This window comes from Notolabrus celidotus, chromosome 7 (assembly GCF_009762535.1).
Source record: "Notolabrus celidotus isolate fNotCel1 chromosome 7, fNotCel1.pri, whole genome shotgun sequence".
NCBI classification, from domain to species: domain Eukaryota; kingdom Metazoa; phylum Chordata; class Actinopteri; order Labriformes; family Labridae; genus Notolabrus; species Notolabrus celidotus.
Window position 1 is genome coordinate 25,175,760 of NC_048278.1, and position 13,659 is coordinate 25,189,418.

Genomic DNA, 13,659 nt, shown 5'->3' on the forward strand with positions numbered 1-13,659 from the left:
AAGTCATGGGCTGTTTTCGAAACGGTCTGCTACATACTGCGTTTGGATTTAGTCTGTAGTATGACTGTTCTGTTCGATCTGTTATGCAGCATGCTGAGCCAGACGTCACTGGATTTCCAGTTTCAGAAAGCGGAAGTAAACAATGGCCAAGTTGATTGTAAAACTGCTTCTTTGGTATCCACTTATGATTTAAAAAGTTAAGAGGTAGTTTATATGGAATCTAATAGTTTTCACAGCTCCTAAAAACTGAGTGATCCCTGTCGAAAAAAGAAGAGGAAAGAAAAAGCGGAATGAGTGCTGTGCAATATGGGAAATAGTACGTGAGGCAGACTGGTCCGATGCATACTGTGAAATTTTCCTGAATCAGTAGACATCTGGGGAGCTTTGGCATACTGCAGATTTTGCTCTTGTTCACATGCTACTTACTACATACTGAATTTTGGCCAAATCAGTAGGTACTGCTAGAGTAGTAGGCGGTTTCGAAAACAGCCATGTTGCTTATGTACGAGAACTAGAACTAGTGACCCAACCAGGTATAATCAACAGTTCACAGTAATCCTAAATCTAAAGTTTGAAGAGAAAAAACTCAGGCTGAGAGTTGCTTTGTTCATTTAAAGATAAGATGTTGTTTTATTTAATATCAGCAAAGAGAGGAAACAAACAGATAAAAGTGTAATCTCTTAGTCTCTCTGCACCTCAGTGGTCAAAATTACTAAATGCCACTTTTATTAGCACGCTAACAAGGACTGCTGAGGGGAGAGGGCCTGTTAAATGTCCTCAGAGATGGAAGGCCTGTTCCTGAGGAATGAGGAATGAGTTAAGCGAGCACTAAGTGTGATTTCACACCTATAGTGAGGGTGGCTGGATGGTGAGTGGGTGGCGCGGCTGTTACCCACACGATGCCAGTCTGCCAGGGCACCACCTAGGGCCCTGCACCCCCCCTCCTCCCCTCCTCCCCACCCCCCACCCTCCTCCCTTCCTGTGACGCCATGTTTCCCTTGCCCTGCAACACCAATGCCCATCTGCTTGGACACGTTAGCCGCTGGCGCCAGGGACTATTTAGCCCGGCGTAATTAGCCCCCAGACACCAGCAGCCTGGTTTAAACAGATGTGGGGGAGGTAGTGCTAGCAAGGCGACTCAACATGACCAACCAATGTTTGATAAGGAAGAGAGGAGAGGGGGGAAGAAGTGACCTACTTAAAGGGATGATGCAACTCATGTTACAGTACAATGGGCAGTAATGATGACAACCCTACTTGCTCTGACTGTCCAATGCCATGGTCGGGGAAGGATGAGCTGCTGAAATCTAATTAGGCTGTGACCATTTGCTGTACAACATGCAAGAATGAGAAAATAGGCACTTCTTAACAGTAAAAAGTGATGTTTGGAACAGAGAGAATGCTCCCCCAATGTGCTTCCCTATTCAAGTATCCTATTGTGTTGTGTGGCTGACCATTAGCAGGGGACAGAGGAAGGTTAGAGTGGAGATACCCTTGAACCTCATGACTGTAATCACACGTGACTGTAACTGCATTGACCTTTCCCTGGCTCTCTTCTTTTCCTCCTCACCATCTTTGTCTCCTTCCCTCCCCCCCCCCCAGGGTCATTTGAGGGTCCAGACTCTTGTCAAGGCTGTCACTCTAGACAGCCCTCTCCATCTACCGCCCCCGCTGTTGCCATGGCAATGGACGGCACTGCGCTCCGAGGACTGTGTGAGGGGGCAGAGGGAGCCAGCGGACGGATGAACGCTGCAGCATCTTTCCCTAACCTAGGTCAACCTTACAGAGCTGGTGTAAGTGATGGGAGGGGATAAACGCCGGCCATGCTGCTTGAGGACCAAATAAACTGGCAGGATAACATCAGTGCAGTGGTGGGAAATGGCAAAACTGACGGCAGACAAAGAAGGATAACGGCGATGAAACAAAGACGATAGGTGGATGCAGCTCAGCCCATATCATTTATCTCTCTGATTTGAAAGGCCAATGGCGTAGAGGAGGCTTTTTGTAGTTTTAAAAATAGTAATCATGTCATCTTTGTCTTCCTCAAACACTCACAAAAAAAACACACACACACACACTGGGAAACGTGACCTGAGGGCAGGCAGTGGAGCAGCACACGTGTAGTACCACAGAGCTCCTAGCCAGCATGAGTCACTGTGAACACCAGTCAACCCAGAGAGAACAATGGCAACCGGTGTGTGAGGTGTCTGTCAAGCACGCACACACTGGCACAGGATAAAGAGCCGTGGACGGAGAAACGCAACCACCCCCCACCACCCCCCACCACACACACACACATACACACACACAAACCATCAGACTGCTATTTTTTGTGTGTTTTTTTTAACAAAGTGTCACATTGTAAATTTTTACTGTTGACAAATGATGTGTACTTATCATTCCAATGTTAAAAACTGTCGTTTTTTTTCTCCATAGGGACAGTAGTTCAAGGCCTGGTAGCTATTAGATCAACTCAACTCTTTAAATATTTGTTGGTACATGCCGATGCATACTTCAGCAAATTTCATTCTTGACTGCCTGAGTGATACACTTCAGAACCCCTCAGTGGACATACACCTGCCTACTTGGATCTCACCTGACAATTTGTCGGCTATGATAAGCAGGAGCTTTCAGCATGAGGAACTAGGTTTGAGAGTCCCTGCCTTAGGACTTGTTTCCAACATTCTCGCTGAGCTCAAACCAGAAGCTGTTAAAGGCTAAATCATGCTGCACTGGATGATGTCAGAGAGGTCTGCACAGGTTGAAACATGGTGCAAATATCCTTCAATGCTGGTCATGGAGCACGGGGCAAGTCAGGGTAATGTTTTAAGGTTTTAAGTTCACAGTAGCAAACAGATAAATATGATGGCTTTGTTCTTAAGATAGAGAATAGAAAGATCATTTGTGTAGAAAAAAAACTCCTCACTATGCTGCCTCTTGTTTATATAAACTCGGAAGATACAATAAATGCATACGGATAACGAATTCAAGGTCCAGACAGGTAAATCTGTGATAGAGGTCATGGAGGGTTCAATTTAAAAGCTATAAAATTCAGTTGCATTTACTCTTTTTGCAAACTGCTCCAGAGACGTGATACATATCTTGCCTACCTGACAGCTTAATAAGCAGCTCAGAGGCCACCTTCACGCTGATATCCTGGCTCAGCAGGCTGTTCTTAGCCATGGGGCTTCCTTCCCTTGGCTTCAGTGGTCCCGGCCGCTCTTTTGCTGTTGCAGCTCCCACTGGCCCGTCCTGGCAGAAAGTCGCAGTGAAGCCTGGCTGGATCTGGTTTTGTGACGTGGAGGATGGTCTAGGACTCAAGGCTTCCTCCACTTTGGGCTCTTCCTTCAGGTGGAACGGAGACTTGAGCGTCTCCCTCTGGTTGGCCGCTGCAAAGAAAAGAACCAAAGAGATGTTGGAAAATTAGTTACAAGTATTTGGGAGCACAGAAAAAAGAGAGCAAGGAAAAGGTTAGTTGATGTCTGAATTCTCATGTATCACATCTGTTTTATACATATGAAAGAGTCTGGCAAAGGTCTTCAAATGTGCATGCGCTCAGGAGATTTTCAGATTGTAATGAACACAATTTTAAAGTCTTATCTAAAGCCAAGTGAAAAAAACAAAAAAAAAAAATGCCGGATTTTTTCCACAAATATCTCATGAGGAGATAATATTTTGTTAATTAATTAATTCTGTTTTTTTGTCCATTTCTCACCATTTTAAAGGACGTTATACACACAATATAAAGTTTCATAAATGGAAAGTGAACAATGAGATGGAACAACAAAGTGGCCCGCAGTGGATTTTCACAGTCTAGTCACTGGCAAAAACACCACAGTTGGCGTGCTGTGGGCCAACACAGAAGGTGCAACCTTATGACTGTCCTTCTCTCTTGGTCTTCAGGGCATCCACCAACAAATTCCCAATTCATTTCACTCCTCTTTTCTCCTTCACACTGCCCCCTCCCCTCCCTCATCACATTAATTTCCATACACTTTATCTCCACTCTATTCTACTTTTAAGTCTGGTTTCGCCTTCCCTCTCTCACCTGGGATCGTCTCTTCAGACACCTAGGACATGACAATAATTCCTGTACTTCTGTAGCGCCGGGATAACAATCGGCTGTAGCTTTATCTGCCATTCTCTGCAGCGTGTCGCCTAGGTTGGGAGTGAACCGTCACACGGATCCCTCTGCTCTAAAGTCATCTTCAGAGAACTGGGCCACATCTAATCCGCCCTAAGATGAATAATTAATAATTAGACATGGAGCAACTTCCGATAGCCGCCAAGAAAATAAACACGCGGGGCAAGCGCACTCTCTTTGTGTCTCTCAGCATGTTTCACTACGCTCTGTGCTTAAAGGAAGGTTTACACCAGACTAAAGCGCACAACATGTTGAAATTAAAGATGACATAGACACAGAGAGAAGCTGTGTAATATGTCAAATGTTTTTTCATGTACAAAGTAACTCAATATCTCCATCTCGATGAGTGCAATACGGAATGTTGGAGATGTATAAAAGGCTATTATTGTCTACTGGTGTACCTGACTTCCTTTTGGTGCACCCTGCCATTTATCAGAACCAATTTAAGTGCTAAGTATTACCCAATTGGATTGGCAGCTGGCACAACGGAGTCATCTGTATAACTGTTACATGAATGCATGTGGTCCAGTTGTGTGTTATAGTGTGTTAGGACAACACACTATCTTTTTTTTTTTAATTTTGTTTTTGCAAGAATTATTCCAGTACAACCAATACAGTGTAATAGTTAACAGTCTTTTTCTGTTTTTTAAAACACACACACACACACACAACTGCCCTCCCACCACCCCTATCCCTCACAACACACTATCTTACTGGAGATTTTGAACATTTGATTTTCTTTTGGCTTTCACGAGTAATTAAAATATTTTGGGTTTGTTTTTGGATCTATTAATATCAAGTAAATGATAAAGATGATCTGGTGTAGAAAGAGTTTCTTTAAACAAGCACTGTGGCTTGTAGGAAGTGTGAGCATAACTTGTTCTCTGCAAAGATTTTTCTGTATTTCTGTCTGCCAAAAGTGAAAGCAAAGTATCCAGCATGGATGCATTAATGTCCTGAAACTGTGGGTGCTGTGACTTAGACTGTTTCATACAAGAGTCAAGAACTGGAAACTTAATGCAAAAGTCACAATTTCAATAGCAGGGTTATGTTTGTTAATGATAACTACATGTGCAGAGGCTGATTATAGTGTCATTACTGTCTGTCAGTTGTAAAAGCATCTGCACTCCATGAGTGGTTTTTTCTGCACCTCTAAACTATTTTTTCTCTCTATAGTAGCTAGCATTCTGAAAAAGCATTTAAACAGTTTAGGAGCTGTTTGGAGCAATGAGGGTAAATTACTTTTACTGGTTGATACATTTTTTCAAAATAGAATCGACTAGTTGACTTGTCGTTATTTAAGAAGACTCAGACATAAGGGTCGTAGTGAACAATGAATTGTATCTGTAATGCAAACAGCTCAAGCACTCTAGTGTTGCTAACTGGTGCTAGCGTAACTGTTATGTGCCAGCTGTCAGCAGCGGGTGTTTCATCTTGAGATGGTTACTCATAGCAGACGTGTTCTGTTGTGCATCAGTACAGCCATGCACAACCGACACTTCACCATGGAGTTGATGTCATCTTCAGTAAAGTACTTACATACATATGAATGCCGAGCCTGTTTAGCCGGAGCCCTTTAGCCACATGTCAGAGCCAAGGTCAGCCCCCTTACCCTGTGACATCCACCGCGTTGCCCACAGCACTGACTGGTGGTTATATAAAAGTTCAATTTTATAAATGTTGTTCCTTACAACTTGATACTGGCAAAGTCAGGTTCCAAAAAATACATCTAGACATCAGATTTACAACCTTCCTAACCCTGAACACATCAATAGTTTTCAAACAAACTGTTCACCCAGACTGTCACACAAAAACACACACACAGGCACACAACAACACACACACACAGACACACACACACACACACACACACACACACACACACACACACACAGACACAGGGCATGGATATAAGCGAGGCTATCACTCTTGGGCAGACTGCTGTCCAGTCTCCTCTGGCCCCAGCAGAGATCTGCTCCGCTCCTCACCCTCCAGTCTCACCTAACATCTCAACTCGACACAGGCCCACCGCCCCCTGCCCGCATCATCAATCTGTGCCGGCTCCGGCCCCTCTGATTAATGATGATCTATGCCGGAGGGACAGAGGGCTCTGGGACAGGGGATACAGGGGCAGCAAAAAGGGGACACAGGTGCTGCTGTTTTTGACCACCCATGTGATGCCACAATGCCACAGTGCCACACCATGGCGTGCCGGGGCTGCAGATCAAGAGGGGGGAGAAGGAAGAGGTTGAGCGGTGGTGGGAGGAGGTGGGAGCAGAGGAGGAGGAGGAGGGGCAGTGACCTTCAAGTTCAGGGGCAGTGGCGCAGGGTCGCACGCGGCACCAGCTGGAAATGTCACACCGTCAGATGTCAGCGGGCAGGCTAAGTATAACCTGGTCAGCACCTGGAAGGACGTCCTCTAATTAGAAGCGTGTTGGGCCATGTCGGATCAGACAGGGACAGCACACTTGGTCACCGTCTTACAAACACACATAAAAATACACTATCCCATTTAACCACACAGGACACATACTTAACTATGTCTTCGGAGGAATCCTGACTTTGTGTTGTCACTTTCAACACTACACATGCTGTGTCATCCTGCTTTCAAACCACACAAAAAATACCAGGCTGCACATAAGCCACTAGACTCAACACAAACTTAGAATTCTTCTCCTCTGCGGCCGCATGAGAAGGAAAAACAACCCCAGGACATGCACTCAACACACAAAGTCACACCACTCCCAGTGACCTTTGGGTTTGTGGCTATAAATAGAAAGTATTTCCACTAAGAATCTATGTTACAGAGCCAAATGAATTATTTAGTAGTCTAATTCAATGGGCACGTTTTTTTTGTTCCTCTTAGCTGATGGCTCCCTGACATGAAGCCAGAGCCTACACCAACAGAAAACAATTCATCTCACATGCCAAGCTTACAACTTGGCCTTTTGTCTGTCCAGGATTCACAATCACAATAGCATCATGAGCATCCAGTCTGTGGCAGATCAGCCTTGAAGTGAACACGTGCTGTGGAGGAGACGGGCATCTCTGGGTGACTGGCATCTCTTCTGTGAGCACGTACCCAGGCCAGTGTCAGCTCCCCTGTGCATGATACTGTAAGGCCACTTCTAGCTCAGGGTTGACGATGGCTATCAGTTTGTATCCCAATGTTATCACACCCTTTCTGACACCTGCCACCAATGCCACTTCCATCCCCTGTTCCCTTCCCTGCTCCTCTCTTTCCCCCTTCGCCACGCTCCTCTCTCGCGCCTCATCCGTCTCGCTGCCAGGCGCTTGTCCACTCCGCCTCACCTCTCGCTCCATGGCCAGGGCTGCCGTCAAATAACTTCATTAGCTTTCCACCTCTGTCACGCCGGCCTGCTCCCCTCTGACAATTGGCTGCTGTTTTCTCCGGGAGAGAGAGAGGGAAAAAAAAGCGCAGGGCTACGTGGGGCAGGTTGAGAACCCAACCAATAGCTGACAGTGTGCTAGACCGCCGGACAGTGATACTGATGGCTGCAGTGGGGATGTATGTACCAGAGGTCACACCAAAAGGCCTGCCTTGTCTGCTCATGCCGAGCTGGAGAGCAGGGGACACGCAGATTAAATCTAGATGTTCACAAAGAGAGAAAATAGGACAAGGACATTTCAAAATTTAAAATATCAGTGTCAACACGACCGAGAGTTTCAACACCAAGAATGAATCAATACCACACAGGGGGGAGTGCTGTTGTACTTGAATCCCAGAAGCCTACAGCTGTGCCAATATACAGGGTATCCTAACTGTGTTAGATGCTGTTACAATGCATAGAAATCTGGTTATGCAACAGTATCCAGTACAAAAAAGTATGTTTTGTTAGTTCAATCATGTGTTTATCTCAGACTGGAGTTAAAATTAATGCTCTGTTTGAGCTACAAAAGCAAACAGAACATCAGCATAACAGCTCACATGTTTCTTTAAAGTTCTTTATGCCTGAAATGACTGGTGGGAGGTAGGTGGTCATTGCACTGGAAACAGTACACTACTGTAAAATACTTTTGTTGACACTCTCCAGTGGCAAAGATTTCCACCAAGTCCATACATTTGTTTTTTAATAAGCATGGTGAGATTAAAGATAAGAGCAAACTTGGACAAAATCAGCAAAGTGATAGACATGCTGCTTTGTCCACAAGGAGTACCAAAACCAACACTCACCAACAGTTCTTCCTGGGAGCTCTAACTGGGACAGGACTTTCTCAAGAGCACACCACCACACACACACACACACACACACACACACACACAACACACACACACACAACACACACACACACACACACACAGAACACACCACACACCACACACACACACACACACACCACACACACAACACACACACACACACACACACACACTCTCTCTCTCTCGTTAAATCTGACTACTTTTGTACATCTATAGGCTAATTTCTATTTTGTTCACTTATTTATTCCCATCCATTTAGCCTGCAACCAGTAGAATAATGAATGTGTTAGCTGTGGCTTTGGGTGTCATGCGTAATTTCAGAAGCGGCCTGCTTGTTTGACCTGGAAAAATTAAGTTCTACTGTAGCACAAGTCAACAGTACTCTGAACACACAAATCTCGTCTTCTTTATTATCACAACCACTGTAATATATAATGCAATCGATACTGTTTTCTAGCTTTGTTTTCATACCAAATGAAGGTAATGATGTTGCTGGGATAAGACACAGAAACTGTGGGTTTGTGGGGGGGTCAATGCTCCTTAAAAAATCCCAAAATTGCACATGTGCAGTCTTGAAATTCTTCCAGTGCCTCCTTTTTTGTGAGTGAAGCATTACATGCAGTGTACTCTCTGAGAGAAAGATAATAAGACAACTGCAGAAGCATCATGACAGATGCACACCTCCCACAACCCCCTGCATGCCAATTAATTCACACCCAGCCAGGGTCAAGCTCGTTGTGCCTGTGTCACCGCAGCGGGGGATGGTGGGCTGGGGGGGAGGGGGGGTTTGGTGTTTGGAGGGTGTGCAGTGCCCACTGTCATTATTAACTCAGGGTCCACTGGGCACAGGGTAGGGGCTGTGCATTTCAAAGTGCCTCGGCGGGCTTTCATCTCTGAATCAAAATGTGGATCACACTGGATAGCTAACGGTTGTGTCAGCGTGCAAGGATAAAAATCAAAGGGTATCAGTATCAACACTCAATGGAAAGCAGGGCAGCCCAAAAAAATGATATGCTTATTATGTCAGAGGTCAGGATGAGTTCACTGGCTTTTTAATGCCTGGGGAACTCAATGCAACTCCCTCTATGCCTCGTTCTCTGTCTTCTTCACTTGCTGTCACTTTATCTGTCTCTCTTTTTTTTTTTTTTATCCTTTCCTCTCAAGCCCCACACTACCCACTACCCAACCGCCCCCCCACACCCTCCCTCTCCCAAGCCTTGGTGGATTGAGGCACTGAGACAGCAGTGTAAAAGCAGGAGGGATGAGCTGCTCATGTACACTTTCAATCTGGGTTGCAGGGACGGTCAAAAGAAATAGAGTCTAGAGGTCCCAGGAGGAACTTCCTCAACCTCTCCCTCCCTGGCTGCTCCTCAGCATGGGTATGTTTCCCAAAGATCTGAGTCCAGTCCGTCTCACTTTCATAACCCTCCATCTTTAACTCCGCCCCCCGACAAAGAGAGATCTATGGTGATCAAAGAAGCAGTATTCATTAAAACCCATCATCATGCATTCAAGTTCAACGTCCTCTCGTCCTGTCTTTTTATATCCTCCCTCATTCTCCTTGAATGATGCCCTGACTAAGATGTCCGCCACTTGACACTGGACTGACATTGTGAGAAGCCATCTTGGCTCCTCTGGGAGTTGCCTGGGCTTGATTGTGCAGTCTGGGAGTGAAGTGAAACTGGCACCCAGGGGGCATCCATGTGGAGCTGGGGCATGCGAGATCGAGGGGGAGTTAACTAAGCCGGCCCAGTCCCCGTGCATCCTGGCGGGGTCACAGGATGGCGCTGAGGGCGCTAATCATTTCAAATTATGAATTCCTTTTTAATTATGAATTATGCATAAATTTTTAATTAATCTAATGTTGCCAGGGTTTTTTCCTCCCATCCTCGCTCAAGATCTCAATCTAATTACGCAGCATTAAGTGGAAGAGTGGCAGCCGTAGCCTCGACCCCGACGCTGAACCCCGGTCAACCTTTTTCCATCAATCTTGCCATTGTCTCCGAGCTCAGCCTTTGATATTTCTGCAGCATGGTGAAATGCATCTAAACACAGCCTGGACCTTGTTTACCTTAGAGCAGCATGTTTGTCAAGTTTGTTGAAATAATGCTGTATCATTACATTAGAAAGGTTGGGAAAATTTTGTGTCACATTGCAACTTCGCCAATGGCCAACATAAATACTAATATACACTACACATTATATTTTGTATCATCAACGGCAATTCACGAGACACTCTACGAAGTACAACAGCTAATGTAATCTACAACTTTATCCACTCCTGTGCCATTTTCATCCAAACCTTTAGAATACAAGTGTCCTAATTTAGTCAGTCATAATAAGATGTACAGACCAATCACTCCTAACAGGGAATAACACGCCTCAGAGGTTACACATCTTCAACTCCCATGAAAACCAGCAGTATTGGTGGGGAGAAATATTAATCCCTCAATAGCTATTGTCGAGGTGCCCTTGAGCAAATCATTCAGTCCCGAATTGCTTCAGTGGAGCTAATCAGTAGCCAGCAGCAGAGGACTGAGAGTGTCCTACTGAGCAGCCATCAAGTGTCGTTTTAACTGTGTGTAAAAGAAGCTCAATTCATCCTTTCAATGGATACATTATCTGAAAGTAGTTAAAGAATCTGCTATAATTTTGGTTTTGTGATGACATTTCTAATCACATAGTATGCAGTTAAAAAAAAGAAACATTCCCCTACAAGATAAGATATGAACATACTTTACATTCTCTGATATAGGTCATGACTTGAGAGCTACACAGTCGTACTTCAGCTGATTATTAAATGCATACCTTTCTGATACACTTCAATGATGCGCTGTTTCTGCATGAGCTGTAACTGATAAGTTACAATAACTACAAAAAGTTAATCACTGCACTGTTTTACCTTATAGCACAGCGATGTGCCGTGTATATGGTTAGTAAAAAGAATCTCAATATCAGATTCCCAACATACCATGCAGGAGTAAGTAGACAGCGAATGCTCTGTGATTATGCAGAGAATGTCTCCTCTCCTTCACTTCTACTAACACATCTTCATCACACACAGGGATGGCATGATAAAGGAAAGTGCTGATGTATCAGTTAGATTTGCTGTGCTAAACAGGAGCTGCTGAGTGTAATGTGGACTGAGGCTTGATCAATGAGCTTCATCATCTCTTGAATGTGGATTTAGAAAGTTAGAATCTCATAGGTGAAATCCTAACTTTGTTTACACTCGATTTTGCAGCTGATTCAGGTTTCAGTGGAATTTTAATTGCTGGATTTTATTGTGTACAATATTTGGACTTTCTTAAAAGGGTTCCAAGGGGAAAAATGCTGAATTCTTTGGGTTTAACATCCCCTTTAAAAAAGTAATAAAAAAGGCATGTGGTACTTGTGAAAAGGCTAAAAGTCACTGGCCTACTTTCCTAACACTCATGGGAAAGACACAGAAACCAAGGTTGTGAGTAACCCTGTGTGCAAGTAAAGACATGCCTGATATCCTCAAGATGCCCGATGACATCTGAAAAACAACATCTTAGTGAATATGAATCTTCCTGAGACCCCTGCAGAGTCATTAGGCACATATTATGTAAACTTTTCTATTCAATTCAGAGTACAGCAGATAACAACCGTGGGGTTTTAGTTTTTTTTTCAGAGCTGATCCCGTAATAGCCCAAACACATTAATGTATTTGTTACTGTCAAAAGCTGAAGCTGTCTATTCACTGATGGCTTGAACTACCTCCCAGACATTTTAGGCTACCATTGTTTTAAAATCCATTTAAAGCAGCTCACAGAGACTCACTGCAGCCTTGACCTGAAATGATAAACATAAAACTGTTTACACTTCTTACGAGTGTTATTTCTGGTGACAGCTAAGAATCAAAACAAAACTTAAGGCAAAGGGGAGACAACATCGAGCTGGAGATCAGAAGCGTGAGTCTTTGCGTTTTGAGTCTGGAAGAAGTAAAATACTTTTGATTAAAGTGTGACTGCAGTGACTGGAGTTAGAAAGTCAAGCTGAGAAAATAGCACAATAAACAAAACAATTATGGATTACAGAAGTCAAGCTGGTGTTGTGTCTCTGCAAGCTGTTTTTCCATGTAGCTCTCAATCTGTCTTGCATTTGGACAGTAATAACGCCTAACTTTAGTACAGCACATGCTCACATTGGAGGATTTATTCTTTTTATAGGCTTTTGAATAAAAATTACTTACACTTCTTTTGGTTAATTTCTCTGGGCTATAAAGACTTCTGCTATCATAAGTCTCCAATGATAGCAGAAGCATGCATGCACATAAATTGACTGACACAGAGCTGGAGCAAATTGCTGATTAATTCAACTACTAGAGCCGACTGTTATGATAATATGTAATTCAAGATAATATTTTAAGCAAAATAGCATAAATACCAGTTCCATCTTTTAAAATATAAATATGTTATTTTATATTGAAAGGAGGCTGAAAATGTTTTAGTCGCAGCCTTAAAAAGACTAGCATTTTCATATTTCATTTAAAACAGTCATGCTTACCTGAAAGCTTCATAAGCAGGTCAGTGGCTGTCTTGGTATTGATGTCAGGGCTAAAGATGGAGGCCGTGGTTGGACCACTAGGACTAGATCGGACCCCGACTCCTACCCCGACTCCGGGCAGGTCCAGTGAGTTGGCGCTGCTGCTGGGACGGTCCCTGCACATGCTAAAGGGGGACAGCACAGACAGATCTCGCTCCAGCGGCTCCTCCTTGATGTGGACGTGATTGGACGAGGCTTCGAGCAGCGGCGGCGACGTCTGCTGCAGAGAATCCGAGTGCAGCGGCGACACCTCCGTCACCCGCAGGTCCACGGAGCCGCTGTCACCCATCAGGGAGCCCTCGCCCTCTGTGTCGGTGGTGAGCTCCTCTTTCACCTTGACGTCTGTGCGGGGGAAATGCTGGTGGCAGCGCATGTGAAGCTTCAGGCTGAAGTGACGGGAAGAGGTGAAGGGGCAGAGTTCACACTGAAACGTCTCACCCCGGTCCTGGTGCTGATGTACCTGAAAAGGGGGGACAGGCTTAAGTGTCAGACCACCTTTACTCTCTGCAGGAACAATGGAACACCAAGAGAAAGAATTATTTGCTTCTGTTCAGTTAAATGTGTCAGTGAGGTGCAACAATAAACTCTCCATGGTGTTCAAATAAACCAAGCTAAGGACAAAACACAACAGGAAGAGTAATTAAAGCATGCTTTAGTGTTAATCATTCTAATCAATGGGCAATAATAGCAATTATGGTGAAGGTGGGGGTGTCACAGGATACAG

At 44.5% G+C, this 13,659-nt stretch overlaps 1 protein-coding gene across 1 annotated transcript in view; it reads right to left on the bottom strand.

Annotated features, from left to right (window-relative positions):
• The window catches only part of znf827 (zinc finger protein 827), a 75,806-nt gene that overhangs the window by 34,899 nt on the left and 27,248 nt on the right, over positions 1 to 13,659 (bottom strand). The window contains 2 exon segments of the mRNA XM_034688193.1: positions 3,111 to 3,389; positions 12,897 to 13,395. Of these exon segments, the coding sequence (XP_034544084.1) occupies positions 3,111 to 3,389; positions 12,897 to 13,395 (778 nt within the window).